This window comes from Octopus sinensis, linkage group LG16, assembly GCF_006345805.1.
Source record: "Octopus sinensis linkage group LG16, ASM634580v1, whole genome shotgun sequence".
NCBI lineage: Eukaryota > Metazoa > Mollusca > Cephalopoda > Octopoda > Octopodidae > Octopus > Octopus sinensis.
In genome coordinates this window covers 1,681,346-1,706,940 of record NC_043012.1, presented here as the reverse complement: position 1 = coordinate 1,706,940, position 25,595 = coordinate 1,681,346, and the positions used below count along the sequence as shown (strand labels likewise).

The following is a 25,595-nucleotide window of genomic DNA, read 5'->3' as shown; positions in this document are numbered from 1 at the left end:
CACTGTTTTATCCTCATTTTATTCTTTATTTCAGGAACTGTGTTTGCAAACCAAAATGATTGCACCTTCAAACACATCCATTGCTGACTTTCTCTCCAATGCTATCCAAGCACCCAGTTTCCTTATCATCCGCAATGCTCTCCAGCTGTTGAAGGTAACTACTGTACTGCTAGCAATATCTCTCTAACAACAATTGAAACCATGCTAAATCTTGTCTTCTTTTTTTACTTTTTTGTTTGTTTTTCTATTTGCCCCAGGTATAACTTGATAATGAGATCTGTCGGAGTACTCCTACTCCTTTGTGGATCACAGCGTTCAATTATACTATATTAATTTATTGGGCACGTAAAAAGCACCATCCGATCGTGGCCGTTTGCTGGTGGCACGTAAAAAGCACCCACTACACTCATGGAGTGGTTGGCGTTAGGAAGGGCATCCAGCTGTAGAAACACTTCCAGATCAGACTGGGCCTGGTGCAGCCTTCTGGCTTCCCAGACCCCAGTTGAACCGTCCAACCCATGCCAGCATGGAAAGCGGACACTACACGATGATGATGATGATGATTGTTGTCCACTGAGCAACACGAAGCAAAGTGCTTCCTGGATCAGGAATTGAACCCCTGATTGAGAGCCCACCTACTTAATCCCTAGGCCATGCCTCCTCTCTATTGATTTACCCTTTTGTTATAAAATCTTCGTTTAAATACACTGTTCCAATTTTGAAAATAATGAAGCGTTCAATATAATAACATTGTCATTATTGAACTGGCGTTTGGAACATAAGCTAATATGGAACTTTTGTTACTATATTTCTGTTAAGATGCTCTGTGTTCCTTCCAATTAATTTTAAATACAACAAAGAATTTAGTAAAATAACTTAGTAACCATTAAGCTAGTGTTAGGAACATAAATTGCGACTAAGGTTTGGTGGAAGATTTTAATTCCGAACTTTTGAAAACAAGACATTTGTACTACAGAGCCAGGTGCAGTTTCAGCAAGAAGGGTTTATTGAAAGAAACATAGATTATTTCAACAGAAATATGGTAACAAAAGGGTTAATGGTATTGTGAAAGGCCACGAGCTAGCAGAAGCGTTAGCACACCGGGCAAAATGCTTTGCGGTACTTCGTCTGCTGTTACGTTGTGAGTTCAAATTCCGCCGGGGTTGATAAATTAAGTACCAGTTACGCACTGGGGTCGATGTAATCGACATAATACCTATGTCTGTCCTTGTTTTATCCCCTCTATGTTTAGCCCCTCGTGGGTAATAAAGAAATAGGTATTGTGAAAGGCCTAGCTGGAGGCTTTAACCCTCTGAGTTCTTCTACAGGGCTTAGAAAAACTGAAGGACTGCTGCAATAAGTTTGTAAATCTGAGAGGGAAATATGTTGTATAAAATCACTATTAACTGATCCTCCTGTATTTTCTTTTACCCAAAGCCAGGACCTTTTCAGCACCCCCTCATACACACATACACACATTTCATTATTGTCATTAAGTTCCGTTTTCCATACATATACAAACCCACACACACATATATATGTTTGTACATAATGAGCTTCTTTTAGTTTCCATTTACCAAATTCACTCACAAGTCTGTGGTTTGCCTTGGGCTATAGAACAAGATAGTTGCCCAAGTTGCTACACAATGACACAGAACTAAAAGACATACAGTTGAGAAGCAGACCTCTTAACCCCCGCAGTAAATGTAAAAAAAAAAAATAATTAATTAATTTAATAAAAATATTTTTTTAAATAATGAAATCCCAGCTAGATTTCAGTTTTCTAAATTTGATTTCCTCTTCAGCAAATCGATGCCTTAGATCCTTGGGAAGATCTAACTGAATTGGGCCATCATTTGGCAGACTTCCCCATTGCTCCGTCTCTTGGTAAAATGGTACTTTATTCTGTGGTCTTGAAATGTCTGGATCCAGTGTTGACCATTGTTTGTTCCCTTGCCAACAAAGATCCTTGTAAGTATAGCTTTTCTCCATTTCCAGTTGTTTTTTTTTCTCTCTTCCCTCCTATTTTATTTTCCATATGTAACTTAGTGTTAAGGCAGTTTGCATCTGCCAAATCCCCTCACAAGGTGTTCAGCACAAAGCTTCTATATAGTCCAAGATGTTGCCCCTTAAGTGACACACAGTGGGACTGAACCCATAGGCTTGTGATTGGGAAGCAAGCTTTTCAACCACCGACATGCACACACACACACACACACAGAGACAGATAGATAGGTAGATAAAAAATGATAGACAGATATACAGTTTTTTTGTGTGTACCAGTTCCACTTAGAAGGCATTTGTCAGCTGAAGGTTATAGTAGAAGACATCTGTCCACTGTGTCGTATAACAGAAACATCGCAATGGCCCAGTGGTTAGGGCAGCGGACTCGCGGTCGTAGGATCGCGGTTTCGATTCCTAGACCGGGCGTTGTGAGTGTTTATTGAGCGAAAACACCTAAAGCTCCACGAGGCTCCGGCAGGGGATGGTGGTGATCCCTGCTGTACTCTTTCACCACAACTTTCTCTCACTCTTACTTCCTGTTTCTGTTGTACCTGTATTTCAAAGGGCCGGCCTTGTCACTCTCTGTGTCACGCTGAATATCCCTGAGAACTACGTTAAGGGTACACGTGTCTGTGGAGTGCTCAGCCACTTACACGTTAATTTCACGAGCAGGCTGTTCCGTTGATCGGATCAACCGGAACCCTCTTCGTCGTAACCGACGGAGTGCTTCCATAACAGAAACATACTTGAAGCCATGTGTTTGTGAACAGGACTTCTTGACCACACCCATATTTGTGCCTCACTTTCAGTTTCGCTTTTCAACATTCCATATGTAAGTATGAAAGTATGTCTGTGTGTATTTAGATATTACTGTTTCTTTGTATCTCTCTATATCTCTCTTCCATTTTGCATGCCTCTATGTGTTTGTATATTTATTCCATTTTATTATTTTTTGTCTCTCTATATATATTTTACTCTTCCACTGTTTGTATTGTAAACAATCTATTTGTATTTTTAAATAACCATTTGCGAATTTATCTTCCTCCCCACCTCTCTGTCTGAAAAAAGTGAGTATTTACCGTTTTGTACCTTTGATGTTTGTAGTTTTAATTCCTGGTCAACCATCTCAAAGAAGAGCTGCCAATTTAGTTAGGAAGAAACTATCTGCCAACACATACAGTGAGCATATGATTCTACTCAGAGCCTTTCAGGTGAGTTACAGTGTTATTCATTAGCCTTCTTTACCTGTTTCTTGTTTATGACTGTGATGCATGATTAGGTGTGATATATACAAGCAGCATCTTACCATCTTCCTATTAAAAGAAAAAAAAAAGCAACAGAGATTTGCTTTTGCATCTGGTTTGCAAGATTCTTGATGTGAATTTGTGTGTTGAAACAAATTTTAGGGAGAGTCATTATGCCAATGTTATTAACACACACACACTGGTTCGGTTCCATTCCTTTATTATGACTCAATTGGTTAAATACCTATTTTCTTTACTACCCACAAGGGGCTAAACATAGAGAGGACAAACAAGGACAGACATAGGTATTAAGTCGATTACATCGACCCCAGTGCATAATTGGTACTTAATTTACTGACCCCAAAAGGATGAAAAGCAAAGTCGACCTCGGTGGAATTTGAGCTCACAACGTAACGGCAGACGAAATACCGCTAAGCATTTCGCCCGGCGTGCTAACGTTTCTGCCAGCTTGCTGCCTTTTACATTGGTTAAATACCATCATCTTTGTCATTTAATGTCTGTTGTCCATGCTGGCATGGGTTGGAGGGTTTGACCAGAGTGTGCAAGCTGGAAGGCTATACCAGACTCCAGTCTGATTTGGCATGATTTCTACAGCTGGATTCCCTTCCTAATGCCAACCACTCCAAGAGTGTAACGGGTGCTTTGACATGCCAGTAGTATGGGTGCCATGTGTGTGACACCAGTATCTGCCACGACTACAATTTCGCTTGATGGGTCTTCTTTAGCATGACTTAATACCAAAGATCTCGGTCATTTGTCAATGCCTCTGTGAAGCCCAACACTTGACAGATACTTTTTATGTGCCTCTGTGAGGCCTAATGCCCAGAAGGTGCCTTTTACGTTCCACCAGCAGAGGTGCCATTTATGTGTCACCAGCCTTGGTCACAACTACGATTTCATTTGGCTTAATCAATTACTCTTTAACTCTTTTACTTGTTTCAGTCATTTGACTGTGGCCATGCTGGAGCACCACCTTTAGTCGAGCAAATCGACCCCAGGACTTATTCTTTGTAAGCCTAGTACTTATTCTATCAGTCTCTTTTGCTGAACCGCAAATTTACGGGAATGTAATCACACCAGCATCGGTTGTCAAGCGATGTGTGTGTGTGTGTGGGGGGGGCGATGAACACAGACACACAAATATATAAACGCATGTACATATATATATATATATATATATATACGACGGGGTTCTTTCAGTTTCCATCTACCAAATCCACTCACAAGGCTTTGGTCGGCCTGAGGCTATAGTAGAAGACACTTTCCCATGGTGCCACACAGTGTGACTGAACCCGGAACCATGTGGTTGGTAAACAAGCTACTTACCACACAGCCACTCCTGCACCATGTTTACTTTGTTTTTTTTGTTTAAATAATCAATTAATTAGTTGGATATTTAACCATTTGACTAATAATAAAAGAATAGAACTGAACCGATGTGTGTATTAATTATAAAGGCATAACGGCTCTCCTTAGACACAGCATAAATTTGTTCAACACTGCTATCTTGAACACTGTGACCCAGCCTTTACAAACTCATTCAAGAACAAATTCCCTAATTGAGTGAAGGGAAATTTCATTTTGTTCAAAGTGTTATTCCATTGTAGAACATCATGATAATCACAAAGATATTAGCTCTTTATAAAACGTAAGATTGTTTCTTTTCTCTTCTTTTCTTTGCGTCCTTTCTTTTAAATGTGTCAGTGCTGCAGCTTCTACTTTGTAGTTTGGCTTTTAGAAATAACAGCCACATCTTGAGGAAATTGCTTTAGGCATTGGTCTGCAGCCATGCTGTGGCACTGCCTTGAGTTTTAGTCTAATGAATGTACTCCAGTTCTTATACTTTTTTTAAAGCCTGGTATTTATTCTGCCAATTTCTAATGCTGAACTGCTAATTGGGACATAAACAAACCAACACTAGTAGTCAGGTGGTGTTTAGAGACAAACAAACACACACACACACACATACATATAACAGACCGCCACACAGTTTCTGTCTACCAAATCAACTCACAAGGCTTTGGTCAGTTTGGGATTATAGCGGTAAGCTGGCAGAAACGTTAGCACGCCGGGGGAAATGCTTAGCGGTATTTCATCTGCCATTATGTTCTGAGTTCAAATTCCGCCGAGGTCGTCTTTGCCATTCATCCTTTCGGGGTCGATAAATTAAGTACCAGTTACGCACTGGGGTCGATGTAATCGACTTAATACCTACGTCTGTCCTTGTTTGTCCCCTCTATGTTTAGCCCTTGTGGGCAATAAAGAAATAAGTTTGGGGTTATAGTTGAAGACATTTGCCCAAGATATCCATCCATGCAGTGGGACTGAACTGGAACCATGTGTTTCGGAAGCAACCTTTCTACCACATGGCCACACCCATTTGTTTTTATTATTGTGAGAGGTAACACCTGCTTAAATATGTACACCTGTACCTGAAGAAAGAGACTACCACTTCTATTTCTAGGCTTGGCAAAAAGCTCGAACCGAAGGCTGGGAGAAGACCTTTTGTGAGAAACACTTTCTGTCTTCAGCATCAATGGAAATGATAATTGGAATGAGGTCAGTCTTTGAGCATTCTCTTTCTCTCTCTTTTTCTCTCTGACCCTCTCTTTCTCTCTCTTTTTCTCTCTGACCCTCTCTTTCTCTTTCTCTCTAACTATCTTTTTCTCTCTGACCCTCTCTTTCTCTTTCTCTCTGACTCTCTCTTTCTCTCTCTTTTTCTCTCTGACCCTCTCTTTCTCTTTCTTTTTCTCTCTGACTCTCTCTTTCTCTCTGACCCTCTCTGACTCTCTCTTTTTCTCTCTGACTCTCTCTTTTTCTCTCTGACCCTCTCTTTCTCTTTCTTTTTCTCTCTGACTCTCTCTTTCTCTCTCTTTTTCTCTCTGATCCTCTCTGACTCTCTTTTTCTCTCTGACTCTCTCTTTTCCTCTCTGACCCTCTCTTTCTCTTTCTTTTTCTCTCTGACTCTCTCTTTCTCTCTCTTTTTCTCTCTGACCCTCTCTGACTCTCTTTTTCTCTCTTTTTCTCTCTTTCTCTCTCTTTTTCTCTCTGACCCTCTCTGACTCTCTCTTTTTCTCTCTGACTCTCTCTTTTTCTCTCTGACCCTCTCTTTCTCTTTCTTTTTCTCTCTGACTCTCTCTTTCTCTCTCTTTTTCTCTCTGATCCTCTCTTTCTCTTTCTTTTTCTCTCTGACTCTCTCTTTCTCTCTTCTTTTCTCTCTGACTCTCTCTTTCTCTCTCTTACCCTCCCTTTCTCTTTCTTTTTCTCTCTGACTCTCTCTTTCTCTCTCTTTTTCTCTCTTTCTCTCTCTTTTTCTCTCTTTCTCTCTCTATCTCTCACTCTTGTTTTAAATTTTTCTCATAATTTTATTTAATCTTTCCTTTTCATTTTTAATGATGATAATGAGGAGTGGCTGTGCATTATTGCTTATGGAGATACATGACAAATGAGGTTATGCCAGTCTGCTTAAATATGTAAAAATATTTAAGCGTGATCGTCGTCCAAGTGTGATCATTGCCATCCGAGCATGATCTTTGCGCATCTGAGTGTGATCATTGCCCATCTGAACGTGATCGTTGCCTATCCGAGCGTGATCGTTGCCCATCCGAGCATGATCTTTGCGCATCTGAGTGTGATCGTTGCCCATCTGAACGTGATCGTTGCCCATCTGAGCGTGATCGTTGCCAGGGCCGTTGACTGACTCCCGTACAGGTGGCACATAAAAAGCACCATTCGAGTGTGATCATTACCAGTGTCACCTTACTGGCACGTGAAAAACAACATTCAGGCAAAGTCGTTGCCACTACTGCTGGACTGGCTCCTGTGCAGGTGATATGTAAAAATCACCATTTGAGCATTGCTGTCGCCAGTACTGCCTGACTGGCCCTCGTGCCGGTGGCATGTATAAGCACCTACTACACTCGGAGTGGTTGGCGTTAGGAAGAGCATCCAGCTGTAGAAACTCTGCCAGATCAGACTGGAACCTTGTGCAGCCATCTGGCTTGCCTGTCCTCAGTCAAACCGTCCAACCAATGCCAGCATGGAATGCGGACGGTAAACAATGATGATGATGATTTAAATCCCTATCTCTATTCCTTTTATTAAAAAAAGTGAATTCCATTAATCTCTTAAAATTTCTAAATACTGATTTCAGTTTTTTTTTGTCTTCATTTTCTGCTTTTTCTAAAACAATTATTTTCTAGGGCCCAACTTCTTGGACAATTGCGTGCTTCAGGGTTTGTGAGAGCACGAGGCGGAGGTGACATAAGAGACTTGAATATAAATTCCGAGAAATGGTGTGTTGTGAAAGCTGCCCTCTGTGCAGGTTTATATCCAAATGTACTTAGGATTGATCGTGTTACAGGACAGTTATTATCAGCGTAAGTAGTAGCTGCTGCTTGTGGCTGCACGTTGTCTTATTCCACTTCATTTTGTCTGTAGATCCAGACTTTTTTGTTTTATGTTAGATTTTATTATATTTTCTTGGAACTGGTGTTGGAGGCAGTCTAGTTTGGAGAGGGGTATTTCCAAAACAGATTTTCTGAATTGAGGCTGGAGGCAGCCTTCCCTCTCTTTACATTCTCTGTTCAGATTCCTCCAAAGCTGACTTTCGGGGTTGATAGAATATAGTACCAGTCAAGTACTTGAGTCACTGTAACTGAAACTGCTGGCCTTGTGCCAAAATCTGAAGTCCTGGTTATTATTATTATTATTATGTAAGACAGTTAGCTGGCAGAGTTGTTAGCATGCCAGGCAAAATGCATGCTAATCAACTATCAACTACCAGATGTAATCAACTATCTCCCTCCCCATCAAATTCCAGGCCTTGTGCCTGTACTAGAAAGGATTATTATTATCATTATTATTATTATTATTATTATTATTATTAAGACAGCAAGCTGGCAGAATCATTAGCATACCAGACAAAATGTTTTGCAGTATTTCTTGTGGCTCCTACATTCTGAGTTCAAATTCCACCAAGGTCTACTTTACATTTCAACCTTTTAGGGTCAGTAATATTAAGTGCCAATTAAACACTGGGGTCGATGTAATCGATTAACCCACCCCTCAAAATTTAAGGCCTTGTCCCAAAATTAGACAGAATTATTCTTATAGTTGTTGTTATTTACCAGGGCTGCAGAGTTGAAACACAAAACTTCGACTCCTCTACTATTGGCACCTCTGACTCTCTGACTCTTCTTTATGTAATTAAGTGGTTCTGGTCTACATATCTCATAAAGCATATGCATACGCTTGTACTTTGAGTAGGCCTATATGTTATGACTATATGTTAAGGCGGCGAGCTGGCAGAAACGTTAGCATGCTGGGCGAAATGCGTAGCCGTATTTCGTCTGTCGTTACGTTCCGAGTTCAAATTCTGCCGAGGTCGACTTTGCCTTTCATCCTTTCGGGGTCGATAAATTAAGTACCAGTTATGCACTGGGGTCGATGTAATCGACTTAATCCGTTTGTCTGTCCTTGTTTGTCCCCTCTGTGTTTAGCCCCTTGTGGGTAGTAAAGAAATATATATATGTTATGAATTAAGATATTGTGTGTTGGAGTTGGTATACTTTTGCCAACTCTGACTCTAGCTGCCCCTTAATTGCTTCCAATTCTAACTCCATGATTTTGACTCCACAGCTCTTGTTGTTATTATTATTATTGTTGTTGTTATTGTTTTTATTTCAGAAAAGAGATGAAAATTCGATTGCACAATTTGTCCGTGTTCAGTCCTAATCTGTCGGCGAGCCAGCGTAACACTGACCTCTCTTCATTCCCTTCGGACTGGATTATCTACGAGGAGATGTCACGTAACAGTAGTTTGGCCTTTGTACGCTGTTGTACAGTCATCTCACCCATCACCGTCGCCTTATTTGCAGGGCCTGCCAAGTTGTCCCCAGAGGTCATTAAAGAAGCAGAAAGTGGACAGATTGGTGAGGGTCATTAGTTTTTATTTGTTTTACAGTTGATCCATGGAGAGAGAGAGAGAGAGAGAGAGAGAGAGAGAGAGAGAGACTAACATCTTCGTGCATATGTGCAACTCATCCAACCCATGCCAGCATGGACAATGGATGTTAAATGATGATGATGGTGATGTGTATGTGTCTGTACATGTGTGTGTGTGTGTTTTACTGCTATAGAACTTTACTTTTGTTCTTGCTGCAAATATTAACCTATAACTGAATTGATAAATTAAAATTAATTTTTTGGACAATTTACTTCATTAATTAACTCTTTAGAGAGGAAAGTAGATACAGTATGGCTAAACAATTATGAAGTTCTCTTTGCAATTACCAGATTCCAGATTCAACCCCAGTGCTCAAAATCTCAAACATGAGCCTTTTTTTTTTTATTTGAGTTGGCCCAAGGCTTGTTCGTGAAACTGGTAAATAAAACCTGTGCAGAAACCTGCTGTTTGTATTGTACCCATTGAAGAAAAGGAGGGCAATATTGGGCTGGCTAAACGGGGCAATGGATGTTAAAAAAACCCAGAATAATGGGTTTTTTTAGGTTAAGAATAATTATTCTTTTATTTGTTTCAGTCATTTGACTGTGGCCATGCTTGAGCACTGCTTTTAGTCGAACAAATTGACCCCAGAACTTATTCTTTGTAAGCCTAGTACTTATTCTATCAATCTTTCTTGCCGAACCGCTAAGTGACAGGGACGTAAACACACCAGCATCAGCTGTCAAGCGATGTTGGGGGGACAAACACAGACACACAAACATATACATACACACATATATATATAGTAGAAGACACTTGCCCAAGGTGCCACGCAGTGGGACTGAACCCGGAACCATGTGGTTGGTAAGCAAGCTACTTACCACACAGCCACCCCTGTTTTGAATTTGCTGTAGAATATGGTTTAAATTTGTGGTGATGAGTTGGTGGGCATGGTGCTAGGAATGTGGCCTGGGTGCCAAGGGGGCGGCACCCTAAAATAAATTTGGGAACCGCTGATTTACAGGAAGCTGGCAGATTTGTTAAACCATTGGAAAAACTGCCCTGTGTGGCTATTTATGTTCTGAGTTCAGACTCTGTTGAGGTCAGCTTTGCCTTTCATCTTTTCGGGGTCAATAAAATGAAGTACCTGTCTAGAACTTGGGAGATGACATTGATTCTCCTTTAAATATTTGTCAATGAAATCCCCCACTCACAAGAATTTGGTTTACCTGGGACCATAGTAGAAGACACTTGCCCAAGGTGCCAGGCAGTGGGGGACTGAACCTGAAAACAAGTGGTCTGGAAGCAAAGTTCTTAACCACACAGCCATGCCTGCACCCAAACAAAAATTATTTAATATTATTCTGTTATTTAAGGCAGTGAGCTGGCAGAATTGTTAGCACACCAGGCAAAATGTTTCATGGCATTTTGTCCATCCTTATATCCTGAGTTCAAGTTCTGCTGAGGGTGATTTTTTGCCTTTCATCCCTTTCGGTGTCAATAAAGTTAGTTAGTTAGTTAGTTAGTTAATTTTTTGGCTCAAAAAGCAAAAAGCAAGGCCATGTAGGGGGACATGGAGTTATGTATAGGGTGGTGTTCATGTAAAGAGTTCAGGTCACTTGAGGTCAAGGGAGACTTTGAACAAAGCGGTCATCGGCATCTTCACCATCTCGTCTAGCAGCTTGTTCCACGGATCCGCAACCCGGACGGAGAAAGCCCCTCTCCTTAAGTAAGTCCCACTTGAACACTGTCGTCTATGTAATTGGTTTAAACCCCTCCCCCAAAATTGCTGGTTTTGTGCCAAAATTTGAAACCGATATTATTGTTTGTTTTTTTTTTCCATATAGATGAGAGAAAATGCCATGATTTCACCAGGCCCCATGATCTTGATAATGTCAGTGACAGTGGAGAGGAGGAGAATGAGGAAATGAAGAAATCTTCGCTTCGTCTCGATGAATGGTTATCTTTCCAAGTTGATTCTGAGGTAGGCTTTCTTTCCCCCATACAATTATGATGACTCCTTATGTTGTCCCATGTTCTGAGATTGACCTAAAACAGTCTAAACACACACATGCATACACACCATATTTATAAAGTCTAGTATCAAGCGTGGCTGTCAGTTTGAGCTAGAAAAGGGCAACGTACTCACTGACAGGACTTGAACCACTGGACAACTCTACTAAATGCACTCTGAATGCCTGTTAAATAGCATATTTTGCTGGTGCTATCTGACTGCTGGGCAACTCTATTACCAAACACACAAAGTGCCTGTTGAATAGCTTATTTAACTAGTGCTGACTTCTGGACTACCTTATTATCAAATGCACACAGTGTGTCTGCTCAATAGCATATTCTGCTTATTCTGACTGCTAGACAGCTGTATTACCAAATGCACTCAGAATTTATGTTAAATAGCATATTCTACTTGTGCTGTCTGACCGCTGGACAATTGTATTACCAAATAAATACACTCAGAGTGCCTGTTAAATAGCATATTCTAACAATGCTGACTATATGACAACTGTATTAGCAAACACATGCAAAGTGCCTGTTGAATAGCATATTCTGCTAGTGCTGACTGCTGGGCAGTTGGTATTACCAAATGCAATCAGAATACCTGTTGGATAACATACCTTGTGAATGCTCTTTGACTTCTCAGGAAACCCTTGTCATCATTATCGTTGTCATCAATTTGTAACTTATCCTCTAATATCGTTGGTTTTGCTTCCAGAGTTCTTCCTTAGTTCTTCAGTTGAGACAGAAGTGGTACAGTTTGTTTATCAGACGAATGCGAGCTCCGTCAAAACCTTGGACTCAAACTGATGAGGTAAATATTTCCGTAGATGTTGTTGTCATCTTATTAACACATATTTACACAACCACAGACTTGCCCACGCTTCTCTCTTTCTTCCTTCGTACCATTGAATGCTCCCTACTTCTACATTTGTAACCGCATGTATATTATTTCTCTCACCCACCTCTAACTAATGTATGTAAGCCATGTACCTGCTATACTACAAGAAACCTTGGGTCAATGTTAACATCCTCCCCCAAGATTTCTGGCCTTGTGCCTATAACAGAAAGTATTAATACTCTTATTTTTTGGATAAAGCGGTGATCATCATCATCATCATGATCATCATCATCGTTTAACGTCCGTTTTCCGCGCTAGCACGGGTTGGACGGTTCTGGGAAGCCAGGGGCTGCACCAGGCTCCAGTCTGATCTGGTAGTGTTTCTACTGCTGGATGCCCTTCCTAACGCCAACCACTCCGCGAGTGTAGTGGGTGCTTTTTACGTGCTACCTACACAGGTGCCAGGGGGGTCTGGCATCGGCCACGATCGGTCGGTACTTTTAACGTGCCACGGCAAAATCATTTACTATGCAAGACAAGATGCTTAGTGACATTTCGTGTTTTTATGTTCTGGGTTCAAATTCCATTGAGACTGGCTTTGCCTTTGATCTTTATGAGTTCGATAAATAAGTACCATTTGAGCACTGGGGTGGATTTAGTTGACTTGACCCCATCCTCCAAAACTGCTGGCCTTGTGCCGAACTTTGAAGTCATTACTGTTATCATCATCATCAATAGGAACAAGGTAGTTATTTGGTAGTTTCCGTAAAGCAATCAACAATCTGCTGTTTAGTTATGTGTCTTCAGGTTTTGAGTTCAAACACAGCAAGTGTGAAGTTTGATCTTCATTCTTTCAGGGCCAATACTAGAGTCAAAATTTAATGAACTAACCATCCCACCACTGTTTACCTAAGAATATTTCTCACCTTGTGCCTTTGTTGAAGCATTTTTTTAAATGAAAAACATGTAAAGGTCTATGCTTTCCTCATTGTTTCCTTATTGTTGTGTCTCTCTCTCTCTCTCTGCCTTGTCAGGCTATCGTGCGATCTATTGTTGAAGTGTTGGTAACAGAAGAGAGAGAACTTGGCTTGCAACAGCCTGCAGGTATTGGACAAAGACCCATTTCAATGGGTAAGTATTACTTCGTCTAAAACATGCTGAAGGACGGTACCCCAGATATTGTAACAGTTCAATGCTGGAAATAAGTACAAAATAAAAAAAGTACACTGATCAATTGAACAGCCTGCTTGGGAAATTAACGTGAAAGTGGCCGAGCACTCCTCAGACATGCGTACCATTAATATAAGTTCTCAGGGAGATTCAGTGTAACACAGAATGCAACAAGGCTGGCCCTTTGAAATACAGGTCCTGGAAAATACAATATAGTTGTTATAATGATGATGATAGACCAGTAGTTTTTTTTTTTTATATCAAGTTGCATCTAGATTAAAAATGGTGATTAATGTCTTTGACTATTAACCTCAAATTTGTTAGCAATATTTATGTTTATACTGTCTTCAAATATCATCAAATGATTTATCCCTGGATGTATACTTATTACCAGATTGGATTTGATCTTGGTTTCAAAATGAACTTCCTTCATTTGAACCCAGTCTGTTATCATATATTAAGATGAGCTGAGATCAAACTGATCAGACCATAGTGCAGATGTAAATACTAAAGAAACCCTTTCATTTTTTTCTTTTATTTTTCATCTCTAAAAAATGAGGTTAATTAATAATTTGAAATAATTGTAGTCTTAATTAATGATTGGTCTCAGACATTTAAACATTTCGAGCCAATAATGCTTTGTAACCATTCCTTGAAATATTCTCTTTATTTGCATTCTTCAGCTGCGGAATCAATTCTCTCTAGTGTTGGTAACCAAAGTTGTATTGATTCTGAAGACCAGAATGACGACCGGTCGCGGATGGCTAAACGAAGTTCAGCACTAAGTGCATCTTCCAAAAAGAAAGATTCCACAAGTAATTGCAATTGTTCTAATTGCTGTTTCCATTGTTGTTGCTGCTGCTGTTGTTGCTGTTTGTTTTGTTGCTGTTATTTCATTATGTCTTTCTTTGGTTCTTGCTTAAATTTTGGAATTAATTACAATTAGTGATCTTCGAACTTCAGACTCACAACCCACATTCCATTTTGGAATAACAAATCTAAAATTCCTTAAAGCCTTCTAATACATGATAATCTCTAACATATGATAATCTCTGCTGTTACTTCCCTGTGTGTGTGTGTGTGTGTGAGAGAGAGGTCCTTGTAAAATAATACTGTTTCTATGAAACCCTTATCATGTAATTACCTGGCCCTAACACCTGTTCTCTCTCCCTGTGCAAATGTGTATGTATTGCAGAAACCAACAAGCTGCAGGTGTGGCTTTGAGGTAAGAAGCTTGCATCCCAACTTCAGGGTTCTTGGTTCAGTCCCACTGCATGGCACTTAGGGCAAGTGTGTTCAAATATAGCCTCAGGTTGGCCAAAGCTTTGTGAGTGGATTTGGTAGATGGAAACTGAAAGAAGCCCATTATGTATGTGTGTGTGTGAGAGAGAGCGAGAGAAATCCTGGTTAAATACTACTGTTTCTGTGAAACCCACATCATATAATTGACTGGCCCTAACCACTGTTATCCCTCCATTTGCAAATGAGTATGCATTGCAGAAACAAACTCATGTGCAGGTGTGGCTGTGTGATAAGAAGCTTACTTCCCAACCACAAGGTTTCAGGTTCAGTCTCACTGCATAACACCATGGGCAAGTGTCTTCTATTCAAGCCTCAGGCCGACCAAAGCCTTGTGAGTGGATTTGATAGATGGAGATTGAAAGAAGCCCTTCGTATATATGTATGTATGTGTGTGTGTCTATCTGTGCCCCACCCCACACCCAACTGTTTCTGAACCAAATTTGGTATGTTTACGTCCCAGTAGTGTAGTGGTTCTGCAAAAGGGACTCGACAGAATAAATACTACGCTTAAAAAAAAATAATACCACGGTTGATATATTCGACTAAAATTTTTTTAAGGTGGTACTCCAGCATGACCAAACTCTAATAATCGAAACAGTTAAAAGGTAAAAGATGAAGTTGAGTGGATACAGTAATCGGGCAGCAAACTCACAGGTCCCAGTTTCAAATCCTTGCCTATATAATTTTTAGACCAGCATTGTAGGGTAGATGTGATAGGCCGGATTTGACCAGTTTGAGCATAAAATGGAGAATATTTTGGCTGGATATGGCTGGTTTAATTGCTAAAAAATTAAATTAAAACCTTCCATTAAAATTTCATAAGAAATTCTAAACAGTGGTTTGACCCTTTAGCATTTAAACTGACCATATCTGGCCAAAATATTCCACCTGTTTTATGTTCAAACTGGCCAGATTAGCCTTTACCATCTACCTTATAATGTCATTCTAAAGGATTAACAGTTGCCTCATCAAAATCTCAAAGCTATGAGATAATGCATGATTAATTCGAAACAATCATCATCATCATCATCATCATCGTTTAACATCCGTTTTCCGCGCTAGCACGGGTTGGACGGTTCGACCAGGGTCTGGGAAACCAGGGGCTGCACCAGGCTCCAGTCTGATCTGGCAGTATTTCTACAGCTGGATGCCCTTCCTAACACCAACCACTCTGCGAGTGTAGTGGGTGCTTTTTACGTGCCACCTGCACAGGTGCCAGGGGGGTCTGGCATCGGCCACGATCGGTTAGTGCTTTTAATGTGCCACCGGCACGGAAGCCAGCCACATTCGGATGGTGCTTTTTCTGTGCCACCGGCACAGAAGCCAGTCGAGGCGGCGCTGGCATCGGCCATGTTCGGATGGTGCTTTTTGTGTGCCACCGGCACAGAAGCCAGTCGAGGCTGCGCTGGCATCGGCCACGTTCAGATGGTGCTTTTTATGTGCCACTGGCACAGAAGCCAGTCGAGGCGGCGCTGGCAACGGCCATGTTCGGATGGTGCTTTTTATATACCACCGGCACAGGTATCACAACTACTATTTCCATTGATATTTGTTTCGATGTTCATAAATAAGCGTTACATTTGTCAAAGTGAGCTGAATGCTCAAGGGTTAATAATGGCAGAGTTATTTTGCCAAATTCTTTCTTTTCAAAATTAAACAAAAGCAGTATATTTCAACAGAAATATAATAGCAAAAGTATTAAATTAGAGGCTTATTAAGTGAAGGAGGCGGGGAACAACCCTTAAATAAAAGTTGTCCATGCCAGGGTTATTTCTTTTGTGATGCCTCTAGCATGTTCCACTTGAATCTGTAATTGTTTGGTTGATCCATGAAACTGAGTTCTCAAACACTTAGTATTTATATTCACTAATCCTGTAAGGTAATTAAGGGAAATTAAGCTCTTTAAAACTAACTTTAATATCATACTGGTGATGTCCTTTGCTCATTTCACTTAACTATAGTATATTATTTTTTTTTATATTGATCCAGGAATTGAACTCTTATCCTCTAGCTAAGCTGCTACAATTATCACTTAATCATTGCTTATATTCACTAGCCCATTGTCCTCCAAGATAATTAGTGCATGAAAATTAAGAGCTTTAAATCTAATTTCCTTATTTTGTCAAAGAAACATTAAAGAAATTTATAAGATTTGCTTATTTCTTAGTATATGAGAAATATAAATTTCATCAATGTCACCTGTAATTAGTAATTAGTTTGTTAATGGGTTCATTGCAAGAAACATTAAATAGTAAAATTTATCAAGTAGAAATAATTATAGTAGTGATAGGTAAAATAACAATATACTTACATATATATATATATATCTAATTAGATGGTAAAATGTTTTGGTTTTTTCATTTCGTTCCTATCGAATTTTATCCCTAATTTTGTGGTTATAGAACCTAGCTGTTCTTTCTAGCATGTTGAATCCCATGAGTGGATTCCTTATGTGTTTAAATGTACACTGTATTTTATATATATATATCTCTCTCTATATAAACGGCAGTTTGTCTGTGCGTGTTTCTGTGTGTCTGTTTGCTTGTACCCTTACCCTGACCACGGCTTTCAACCGATTCTGATGAAACTTGACACACACATAGCCCAATGTCATAATTCAAAACTAACGCAGCGAAAAATTTTGAAAAGTTCCCCCAGTTCTGAAAAAAATCGATAAATTCGACATGGGGTCGAGAATCAGAAACACAAACCGCAAACTGTCTAGGGGACGCAACTCCACCTTTTTTAACTAAAAAAAAAATTTACCATCATTTTTTTCCATTTTTTTGCTATTTTTTGGCTATAACTCTAAAAATGCTTTATAGTTATTTCCCTTACAAACCTGAGCAACGCCGGGCGATACTGCTAGTATATATATGTATGCATATATTATTCTCTCATCTTCACTCGTAGTATATATAAACACCTGGCAGTGGCATGTAAAGAGCATCTGGCATGCTCTGTAAAATGGTTGGTGTTAGGAAGAGCGTCCAGCCATAGAAATTATCCCAAAACAGACAATTGGAGTCTAGATTGCTCCCTGGCTGGCCAACTCATGTCAAACCATTCTATCCATGCCAGCATGGAAAACGGGCATTAAACAATGATGATGATGATATATTAGCTAGTTGCAGGAGTCAGATGGAATTTTTCGAGACAAATTTTCCACACCTGGATGCTCTTTCTGTCATCAACCCCCTCCTGTTTCCAGAAAAGTTATTTTCCCTTGTCCAGATGTGTGTTTTTTTTCCTCCAAGAAGATTACAAATGAAAACATCACTTGCTTGATGGTGATGCTTACTTATGACCTTCATGTGATGTCAAGACATGGATGCGCATGCACACACCACACACACACACACAGTGAGGTCAGTTCCTTAATTTCTCCAAGCAGACTTTACAACACACAGAGAGATGGGAAAGAGAGAGTTTGCATAGGAGGTGCAGGATGAATGCACATACTAGGCTTGATGGCAGGCAATGAGTAAAGGAGTGTTATATATACACACACAGATTAAGGGAAGAGGAAGGAAAATAGAATTTTGGCATAAGGCTAGCAATTTCAGGGGAGGGGTTGAGTTGATTATATAAAATGTGCGAAATGCTGCTAAGCATTTTGCCTGGGGTGCTAAGGATTCTGCCAGCTCACCACCTTAAATAATAATAATAATAATTTCTACTAAAGGCTCCTGGTCCGAAATTTGTGAGGAGGGCCTAAATTGATTACATCAACCCCAGTGCATCACTAGTGCTTATATAATTGACCCTGAAAGGATAAAAGGCAAATTTGACCTCGGCAGAATTTGAACTCAGAACGTGAAGACAGATGAAATGCCACTAAGCATTTTGCCTGGCTTGCTAATGATACTGCCAGCTTGCTACCGTGATAATAATAATAATGTTTGTTTAACCTTAACCAGTTGAGCATGTCTCTTGGTGGCTTACGATTTCTGCATCTCTGATCATCAACAGAAGTAGTTGGGGAACATCATAGCCATGTGTTGATAGGTATTCTTTGGAGTTTGAATAATTTGCCTCTGGAAACATGAGTGTTTCATTCAACATACTTAACCCTTTTGTTACTGTATTTACTTTGAGGGGCTCTGTATTTCTTTTAATTACTTTAAATATAACAAAAAATTTAGTAAAATAACTTAGTTATCATTCAGCTAGTGTTAGGGACATAAATTGTGACTAAGGTTTGGTGGGAGATTTTAATTCAAAACTTATGCAAACAAGACATTTGTACTCAGAGCCAGAGCCGGTTTCAGCTCGGTTAGTAACGAAAGGGTTAAACAACCCTTATTCAGGGACCTTTTGAGTGGGATGGGCTACTCGACCTGAAGAAGATTCTAACTGGTCCCCACCTGCAAGGTCATGCCCTGTTTATCTTGATATGAGATCACCATGTTGTGAACATATGGTTGTGATGCATGTACCTGGTGTACCCTTATCTGATGGGTAGCCATGATGGGTATTCTGAACTTCGTATATTTTACCCCAGTGTCACTTTGATGGCATGCACTGCTCTCTCACTCAATGATAATAATAATAATAATAATAATAAATATTTTGTAATAACAAAGAATGTTTTTTTCTTTTTCCTCCCAGAATACCGTTGTGATAACAAAACAGGCAACAACAGCAACCTGTCCCACTTCAACAGTAACCTGAGTTTGAGTGGCAACATCAACTATCAAGGTAGTCGACCTAACACCCCAGGTGACACGTCACAGCCTTCATCCCCTACCAAGCGATCGGAAAAAGACCCCGGGGCCACGTCTTCACATCCTTGTCGGATGTTTCTTATGAAGTGCAACAACCAGCGCAACTTGGACACCTCATTCAGCAAGTCCATCTGGACTACGTCCCCGAATAACGAGAAGAAACTCAACAAGGCTTTCCAGGTAGGGGGTTTCTGGGGTTTTTTTTTTTGGTTTTTTTTAAAAATTTCTTCTCTTTTCTTGGTTTTAAGTTTCCCGTTGCCTCTTTGCTATCAGCTTCATACTGTCATCGTCATCACCTTCATTATCATCATCATCGTTGTCATTGCCATCATCATCTAATTTCTTCTCTTCTGGCAGAACCGTTAGCACGCCGGGCGAAATGTGTAGCCCTAACGTTCTGAGTTCAAATTCCGCCGAGGTCGACTTTGCCTTTCATCCTTTCGGGGTCGATAAATTAAGTACCAGTTACGCACTGGGGTCGATGTAATCGACTTAATTCATTAGACCTTGTTTGTCCCCTCTGTGTTTAGCCCCTTGTGGGTAATCAAGAAACATAATTTCTTCTCTTCTGTTTTGTTGGGAGCTCTGAGACAATGCATGATTAATGCAAAGCAGTGTGAGTGAATAAGCCTTACATTTGACAGAGTAATCTGAATGCTAAAGAGTTAATTCAGCTGTTATTGGGGGGGGGGGCTGCAAATCGTCATCATTATCATCAGTGTAGGCTTTCTGTGCTGGCATGGTTGGATGGTTTGACAGGATCCAAAAAGCTGATTGCATTATGCTCTGTGTCAGCTTTGGCATGGATTCTATGGCTGGATGCTGTTCTTAACGCCAACCATTTTACAGTGTGTACTGGGCACATTTTTCATGCCATTGGCACTAGTGAGGTCACCCAAGTAACTTGTAAGACGAAAAGAAAAAAAAAAAAACCTCCTTTGATTGAATGTAAGTGTATTTGAGGGAGGAGTTGGTAACTTTCTGTGGTGTCTGGTCTTGAGAGGATAAAGCATGATAAAGAGACCTGCTCAGGTGCCTGGGTACAGGGAAGATACTCAGCTACATTGCATTTTGTAAGGGTGGATAGGGGTAGCTGGAAAGAACATGAAGATGGTAGCAAGGAGATGCCAGAACATACCCTTACTTGGCATCATGTAAGGGTGGATAGGGGTAGCTAGAAAGAACATGAAGATGGTAGCAAGGGGATGCCGGAACATACCCTCACTTGGCATCATGTAAGGGTGGATAGGGGTAGCTAGAAAGAACATGAAGATGGTAGCAAGGGGATGCCAGAACATACTGTCACTTGGCATCATGTAAGGGTAGATGGGGGTAGCTGGAAAAAAGATGAAACTGTTTGCAAGGTAATGCCAAAACATACCATCACTTGGCATCATGTAAGAGTGGATGTGGGAGCTGGAAAGAACATGAAGATGGTAGCAAAGAGGTACCACAGTACAAGAAGGTGAGTATGAGAGAGACTACAGATATTGGATCAGGGGTGAGGGAAAGAGGGGGGTGGTTAATTTCCTAAAAATGTGAGTGCCATCTTACAATGGTAATTTTCATTTCAGGATGGCAAAACGGTCTACTTGATATTCTCAATCCAAGGAAGTGGCTGTTTCCAAGGTTATGCTAAAATGTTATCTACATTTAGCAAAGATCGAAGTGCAGAGTATTCTATGCCAGGCCTAGGTGCTACCTGCACGGTTGATTGGTTGAAAAGGTAAGGCGCAACTGTTATTTTCATTCATCTGTTTTACATCCTTTTTTTTTTTCATGTTAACAAGGTTAGATGACTATGTCACCAAGGGAAATTTTTTCTTTAACAGCTAGATGATGCCCTTCCTTAGGCCAAGTTTTACCTGTTTTTCAAGTAAGGGGTCTCTTATTCCACAAATCTCTGAAGGCACAAAGCAAGAGGGTAGTTTATTGACAAGAGAAATGCCAACAAGAACATTTGCATGAGCGATGTGTCTTTTGATTATAATGACACATGTATCTGTATACACACACATATGTGTGTGTGTGTATATGTATATATTTGTACATATATGTGTATGTATATATATATATATATATATATATATATATATATATGAATATAGACAGCTATGTGCAATATAAAATCATAAAACGTTTAATCATCACTAATTGTGACTGAAGGGGCTGAATAGCACCTGTATTGCTAGAAATAACAGTTAAAACCCTTAAAGCTGCTTAAGTGCATATATATGGACACACTGACAGGGGAGATAACCACCCATGAGCAAAGCTGGAAAACCACTGAACTAAACTAGTTTCACCTGTTAATTGCAGACTCATCAGCTCTGTCTATCCTCATTGCTTCTGATATACACACACGCACACACTGGATGTCTTTCTCAGTTTCCTTCTTCTTAGTCCACTCACAAAGTTTCATTAGATTTGGCTTATAGTAGAAAGCACTTGCTCAAGATGCCACACAGTGGGACTGAACCTGAAACCATGTAATTGGGAAACAGACTTCTTACCACACACCTACACCTGTGTCTGGAATTGAGTAATTGATTTTACAAACTAGTGTGGTTCTGGTGTGAGATGTTAGCATGTATGAAAGATGGAGTTCAACTGAGCTGAGAGAACAGCTAGGTATTAGAGACATCAGTCAAAGGCTGAAAGAAGATGTCTGCACTTGAATGGCTTTGAATAGACAATGAGTAGGGGAGGAATGGTAGTGCCTGGTCTGCACTAATGGTGGAAAGTAGATATGGCTAAGAAAGACATGAGCAGTAGTAGAAAGGTTAGAGCACAAGACACTGAACTTCACATGCCAAAACAGACCCTGGTACATTCTTCTGCCTAGCCAGCTCCTATTAAACCGTCCAACCCATGCCAGCATGGAAAGCAGGTGTTGAATGATGATGATGACAAAATACTGAAACAAGTGACAGTCCACTGCACAGCAAGTCCATCCAACCTGCATCAGCAAAGTAAGGGGGGGGGAATGGATATTAAAGCATAGGTGCTGAACATTCTTATGTTTTCTTCTCTTTTGATGTGGGAAACCTTTTGTATGTTATGGTTGGGGTTCAGTCCTTCTTAAAAGACTACAGCTAGGCCATACCTAATATACGATAAATATTAATATAATGATTGTTTGTTTCTGTAATGAGTTTTTTATATATATAATTTCAGGGGAAACATTCCCTTCCACAATGTCCAGCATCTTTCAAACCCTTGGAACGACAACAAGAGGATACAAGTGAGCCGTGATTGTCAGGTTAGTATTAACAGCAGTCATGGTAGTAGTGTAGCGGTTGTGTTAGTGGCGGCGAGCTGGCAGAATCGTTAGCACGTCAGGTGAAATGCTTTGCGGTATTTCGGCTGCCGTTACGTTGTGAGTTCAAATTCCGCCGAGGTCGACTTTGCCTTTCATCCTTTCAGGGTCAATAAATTAAGTACTAGTTACGCACTGGGGTCGATGTAATCAATTTAATCCGTTTATCTGTCCTTGCTTGTCCCCTCTGTGTTTAGCCCCTTGTGGGTAGTAAAGAAATAGGTTGTGTTAGTGGTAGTGGTTCCTGTTGGTCTCACAGTTGAGAAATTGTTGCTATCATACACTAAGGTTAAAGATTTCGTACAAACTTGGCAAAAATCATTATATTATAAGAGTTTTTAACAGTATGAAAGCAATTCTGATTCGGCGAGTGTGTATTCCTGTATGAATGAACAAACAGGCGCATAAACTAGAATGAGATTATACACAGAAACAGAAACTTAATCCCCGCCTACTAAAGACATGTGTTCACATAAGTGCATTCTTTCAATCACTAGTTTTTGTAGAGTTTTACTCTTTTACTTGTTTCAGTCATTTTGACTGCGGCCATGCTGGAGCACCGCCTTTAGTCGAGCAAATCGACCCCGGGACTTATTCTTTGTAAGCCCAGTACTTATTCTGTCGGTCTCTTTTGCCAAACCGCTAAGTGACGGGGGACATAAACACACCAGCATCGGTTGTCAAGCAATGCTAGGGGGACAAACACAGACACACAAACACACACACACACACACTTACATATATATATATATATATATATACAATATTATTAGAGACAAAACCACTATTTTGCAAAACAAACAAGGAAAGACTTAGAATGAAAGAAAGCACAAATTGCTCTACCTCAGCTCTGTTTATTTAATATTCATTTCAAATTTTGGCACAAGGCCAGCAGTTACAGGGGAGGGGTTATGTTGATTACATTAACCTCAGTGCTCAAATGGTGCTTATTTTAGTGACCCTGAAAGGACGAAGGGCAAAGTCAACCTTGGCAGAATTTTAATTCACAATATGAAGACGGATGAAACGCTGCTAAGTGTTTTGCCCACTACGCTAATGATTCTGTTTATTTTATTTGAATTGCTCACTGAGACCTTTGGCAATGTGCTCTGCTTAAGAGGACCCATCAAGCCAAGTGCACCTGTACAGGTGGCTTGAAAAAGATTTTTTAAATCAATCTTTGAACATTAGGCCTCACAGAGGCAAAGTGGCTGAGTACCTTTTGAGTGTTGGGCCTCATTGAGGCAAGTGGCTGAGTTCCTTTCAAGAGTTGGGCCTCACGGAGGTGAGGTGGCTGAGTTCCTTTAGAGTGTTGGGCCTCATGGATGCAAAGTGGCTAAGTGCCTGAGCCGCATGGAGGCAGTGTGGTCGAGTTCTTTTCTAGTGTTGGGCCTCATGGATGTGAGGTGACTGAGTTCATTTCGAATGGAGGCGAGGTGGCTGAATTCCTTCCAAACATTGGGGACCTCATGGAGGCAATGACCAAGACCTTTGGCATTAGGACCGTGCTTGGAAACTACCTTCAGCTTTTTTCTATCCAAATTTTTTTTTTACCCTTTAGCCTTCCCATTCTGTCAAATGCAATGCTTTATTTCTTCTTATTTCTTCACATTATTTTGAATTAATCATGCATTATCTTGGAGCTTCAGGATTTCAATGAGGTGATTGTTTGTTTTTAGAATGACATTGTAGGGTTGGTGTGAAAGGTTAGATCTGATCAGTTTGAACATAAAACAGAATATTTGGGCCACGTGTGGCCAGTTCAAATGCTGGAAGTGTTCTGACATTTCTAATAATATTTTATTTGTTTGCCAATAAACTCAGCTGAGTTATCCTTATTTTTCTTCTGAATTTTTCAAATTGTAAAGGTAATTGGACACCATATATATGTATATATATATATCATCATCATCATCATCATCATTATTGTTTAACATCCACCTTCCATGCTATATATATATATATATATATGTACTTCCTCTTCAGCATGACACCTATATCTGTCTTACTATAACCTTTTCATCATCACCTCCTTCCCTCTTTAAAGCTTTCGTCTTGCATGTACATGGTGACCCTGATAGTGCAGGTGCCACTTAAAAGCACCCAGTCCTCAGTGTAAAGTAGTTGGTTTTCAGAAGGGCATCCAGCTGTAAAAACCTTGCCAAAACTGACCTCGCCTGTGCTTGTGCCATGTAAAAAGCACCAAGTCCACTCTGCTGAGTGGTTGGTGTTAGGAAGGGCATCCAGTTGTAAAGATCCTGCCAAAACAGTCACAGAAGTCTGGTGCAGCCTTCAGCCTGGCCGGCTCTTGTGGTACCATCCCACCCATGCTAGCATGGAACACAGACATTAAATGATGATGATGATGATGATGATGATACACACACACACACACAAACAAACACATGTCATGAAGAAATGCATAAACTTTAATTCTCTCATTTTTTCTTTTTTTTTTTCCAACAGGAAATCGAGCCATTTGTTGGTGAGACTCTACTAAAACAGTGGGATAAATTAGGTCCTCACTACAGCCAGAAGCGGCCGATAACGAAGAGCAGTTTAGAGAACAGCAGCCACCACAATAGCAACAAACCACTGTATACGCAGGCAAACAACTTGCCAAACACTGCTCTGACACTCTCTGCTGGCCTCAATGGTTGCCCTGAACCTGGAGCTTACAATCTCACTGGTGGAGACATCTTCTCAAACCCTTTCCAAGGCGGGCCGATGAACGCGAAGGGCCTGGTTGCAGGCTCGAAACAGAGCAGCAACATCAACCAGTTCCTCGGCCCGCACAGCTTTGGCATGTCTGGTAATGCAAACATGCTGAAAGGTGGCGGTAGTGGTGGTGGTGGTGGTTATGGTGGTGGTGGTGGTGGCGGCGGCGGCAAAGGTGGTCCTTCTTCTTCTGCTAATCATCACTATAGCAACAAACATGGAAATGGTAACTATGGCAACGCCAGTGGTAGCAGCAACAGTGGCAGCAGCATCGGCAACAGCAGCCACC

At 40.4% G+C, this 25,595-nt stretch overlaps 1 protein-coding gene across 2 annotated transcripts in view; it reads left to right on the top strand.

The window, feature by feature from the left end:
- Positions 1-25,595, top strand: part of LOC115220482 (3'-5' RNA helicase YTHDC2-like) — an 89,707-nt gene that overhangs the window by 40,683 nt on the left and 23,429 nt on the right. Inside the window, exons 20-34 of one of the 2 annotated variants that reach the window (XM_036509817.1) lie at positions 35-154; positions 1,806-1,971; positions 3,109-3,215; positions 5,734-5,828; positions 7,472-7,648; positions 8,958-9,202; positions 11,064-11,200; positions 11,948-12,043; positions 13,105-13,201; positions 13,924-14,055; positions 19,154-19,449; positions 20,844-20,995; positions 22,447-22,531; positions 25,055-25,435; positions 25,475-25,595. The exon at positions 25,475-25,595 is cut by the window's right edge and continues 517 nt beyond it. In XM_036509817.1, coding sequence (XP_036365710.1) covers positions 35-154; positions 1,806-1,971; positions 3,109-3,215; positions 5,734-5,828; positions 7,472-7,648; positions 8,958-9,202; positions 11,064-11,200; positions 11,948-12,043; positions 13,105-13,201; positions 13,924-14,055; positions 19,154-19,449; positions 20,844-20,995; positions 22,447-22,531; positions 25,055-25,435; positions 25,475-25,595 — 2,407 coding nt within the window. Of the gene's footprint in view, positions 1-34; positions 155-1,805; positions 1,972-3,108; positions 3,216-5,733; positions 5,829-7,471; positions 7,649-8,957; positions 9,203-11,063; positions 11,201-11,947; positions 12,044-13,104; positions 13,202-13,923; positions 14,056-19,153; positions 19,450-20,843; positions 20,996-22,446; positions 22,532-25,054; positions 25,439-25,474 lie in introns of both variants that reach the window. The other variant, XM_036509816.1, reaches the window with a different exon arrangement.